General features: G+C 36.5%; 1 protein-coding gene across 2 annotated transcripts in view; it reads right to left on the bottom strand.

Annotated features, from left to right (window-relative positions):
- Window positions 1–3,126, bottom strand: part of LOC109545475 (protocadherin-like wing polarity protein stan) — a gene marked incomplete in the record, with an annotated part of 27,847 nt that overhangs the window by 7,957 nt on the left and 16,764 nt on the right. For both annotated transcript variants that reach the window (XM_048666350.1, XM_048666351.1), the window contains 1 exon segment: window positions 778–1,174. In XM_048666350.1, coding sequence (XP_048522307.1) covers window positions 778–1,174 — 397 coding nt within the window.

Below are 3,126 nucleotides of genomic sequence, written 5' to 3'. Positions count from 1 at the left end.
TTGTTGAACTGGTTACTCAATTACTTTTTCTAAATTGATTTCAGATGTATTCTCTCGATCGACCACCTGACGAACTGCCATTACACATTGTCTACTATTTGGGAGTGTAAATATATGTTTTTATAGTAGTTGATGTTTACTTGTTCTAAGTATAAACGAACGCCCCTACACACACTAAAATACATCACAATTGCAACACTTTAAAACATTCTAAGATTAATTAGGCCTAGAATATTAACTAACACCCGGTATATTGAAGAATTTTGCAAACCAAAAATAATACTCTTAGAATGCATAGGAAAATAGCTGAAAGTTAAATGAAATCAATATAAACAGTATTTCGCTTTGTGTGCAAAATGGACAAAATTAATACTCCAAATATATGCCAAGGCTTAAAGTAGCAACAACGCTACACATGTAAGTAAAAATATTTAAGTATCTGAACAAAGAATTCTAGTCTCTTCCCATAATTGATTGTCCTGACTAATCACCTGTTAGGCCTAATTAATCTTAGAATGTTTCAAAGTGTTGCAATTGTGATGTATTTTAGTGTGTGATATGATGAAGCTGTTGACGAACTGTGATTGTTTTTTAAATTAATGATTTTTTTTCAACTATCTGTTGTTTCAGAGAAACTGATGATGGTGGAAAACACCGAAACGTATTCTAATTGATAAATAGACAATAAATGACTGAAGCCCAGGATTGAAGCACAGTCAGGAAAGTATTTACGGTGTTATTAATCAATTGCAAAAACTGTTAAACTCCCTTACTCACCCACATTCCGGGAAACAATCTCAAAAGGATTCGTGTAGGTGTCATGCTGGCTCTCCAACAGAACATTAATGTATTTCTCCATGAAGCTGATCAAGTTCTCCACACTTTCGCCGGTCAGTTCCTTGATTCGGTCCCAATGAGCCGCATATTTCACAGCGAGAACTACGTTGATCGAATGCACCAGATTGCTGATGTAATCCTTGTCCTGGCTGTGAGTCAAATTGAGCCCGTGCACTCGCGACTCATAGTGGAGGAGCTCTTTGATCAAGTCGTAGGAGACCAAAACGTCGGCCCCGTAAAGCTCTTTGGTGGCGTTTGTGGCCCTGTTGAGGTCGTGCGTGAGCTTGATAGCCACGAAGGAGTTCAGCGACAGCTCGCCAGTCTCGATTTTTGATAGCTGGATACATGAGTTTACGTGTAAGAAGTGAATAACTAAAGAAGCAAATCAATCAGTTTTTATATTGACACACTGTTAAGGGCTGAACCTAAAGAGAAATATTTAATTCCAGTTTTTTCGGTACAGTTTGCAATGTTTGAAAGAAATTAATACTTCGCCCAGGTAAACGTAAAAACACTAAGCCAGTGACGGCGAGCTAACACATGCGTTTCTGAGGATTTCTAGGAAATTTGCAAGATAGGTAGATATTAAGGGTGGGAAGTTTTCAAATTGACACCCGGTATAAATTTTGGAACCGAAATAAACCGGAAATTGCAAGTGTTAAATACTTCACCATCCGCGATTTCACACAAGAGGACATAACAGTCGCTTTTAGGCCTGGGTAACACTGTGTTGAGTTGCGCTATTGAGTTGTTGCCGCTCTCTGAGTTAACGGGTTATAACTCATCGTTTAATAAGTTACAATTCATTTTTTCTGAGTAAGGTTTTACTACTTTGTTCAAACAACTAAAAAAAGTCGTCTAGATTTTTCCTGCAACAGAACTGAGTCCAAAGAAAGTCGACGAATTTTCTTGTAAAATCAATCTTTTAATTTTTTGCATAAAAGATTCAGTTTGTCAGTATTTTACAGTAAACCGTTAGGAAAAACGCAGTTTTTCTGTTTAGAGACAGCGTTGTTTCGAAATATTGACCTAAAAGTGAAGAAACTCCAGTTTCCAAGAGTTTTTCCAAATCAATGATTATAAACTTTCGCTTTTTCAGTTCGGGGAAATATTTTTCGAAAAACACCTAGAAATAATTATGAGGGTTTTGTCCATAATTCGACGCTGCAAAAAGTTTCCGAACATTTTTGCAAAACGCTAAAGGAGGCGAGTGTTCTAATAAAAGTTATCTTATAATTGTTCACAGAAAACACCTAAATATTGTCGGTATTTTAGGTAAAACTAAAAAAATAATGCGATTTTTAGCGTTTTCGATCAAAAACTTTAAGTTTTCTGATCGGTTTTGCAGAAAACCTTAATGAGTTTGGGGGAAAACGGGAGGAATTCATTTTCGCTTTTGTCCCGAATTCGACGGTGAAAAAGTTTTTGTAAAATCTTTACGAAGCTATAAATTTATCTTGGAATTTTTCGCGCAAAAGTCCTCCAGATCGTCATCCTCCAGCATTTTTAAGTGAAACTTAAAAAATTTTGAAAGAAATAGAGCGTTTTTGAGCAGAAAGTAAAGCAAAAAAAAGTCGGTCAAAACTAAAAACCCACAACTTTTAAACGAACTCTTACAGTCTTCAGTGGTATGGAGGTGACGAGATTTCCAAATAATCTGTTATAAACTTTCGCTTATTCTGTTCGTTTTTTGATAGAAAATTACTTGATTTTTGCTCCAAATTCGAAGCAGGAAAGGGATTTCAGACCTTTTACAAAGCGACGAAGGATTCGAAATTTATTTCATAATTTTTCCCGGAAAAAACCTTAAGACTTTCAGCATTTTTAAGCTAAACTTCATAAAATGGTGCATTTAGAAGAAAATTATTAATAAATGACCATCAAAATAAATCCAAAACCAGTGAAAAGTCTGAAACAAACGGAACTGAATTACTGCGCTGGTGCGTTGGATTGGCGCACCAACCCGATTGCGTGGCACTGCGCAACTCCTAAAAATTCACTGCGTTACCCAGGCCTAGTCGCATCCCAAGAAGAGTTTTGGCACAAGTGGTATATATAAGTATAAGTAGCAAAGCTGGCCAATCACCCTGTGGAGGACTTTGAAAAAACCGAACCAAACAGACAGATGCCCGGTTTCTCAACATTTGCCCTGATTGGTTCCATAACTATGTAGTGGATAAAGTTATAAAGTTATGACCGATAAGATTTTATGGGTTTCCGAACGGTGACAGACAAAGTTATATCGAGCTCATAACAATCCGTTGGATAAGTACCTTTTTAATTCGACCG

Source organism: Dendroctonus ponderosae, unplaced genomic scaffold (genome assembly GCF_020466585.1).
Source record: "Dendroctonus ponderosae isolate FM_Combo_2020 unplaced genomic scaffold, Dpon_F_20191213v2 Dpon_F_20191213_5, whole genome shotgun sequence".
Lineage (NCBI taxonomy): Eukaryota > Metazoa > Arthropoda > Insecta > Coleoptera > Curculionidae > Dendroctonus > Dendroctonus ponderosae.
This window is presented reverse-complemented; position numbering and strand designations above follow the sequence as displayed.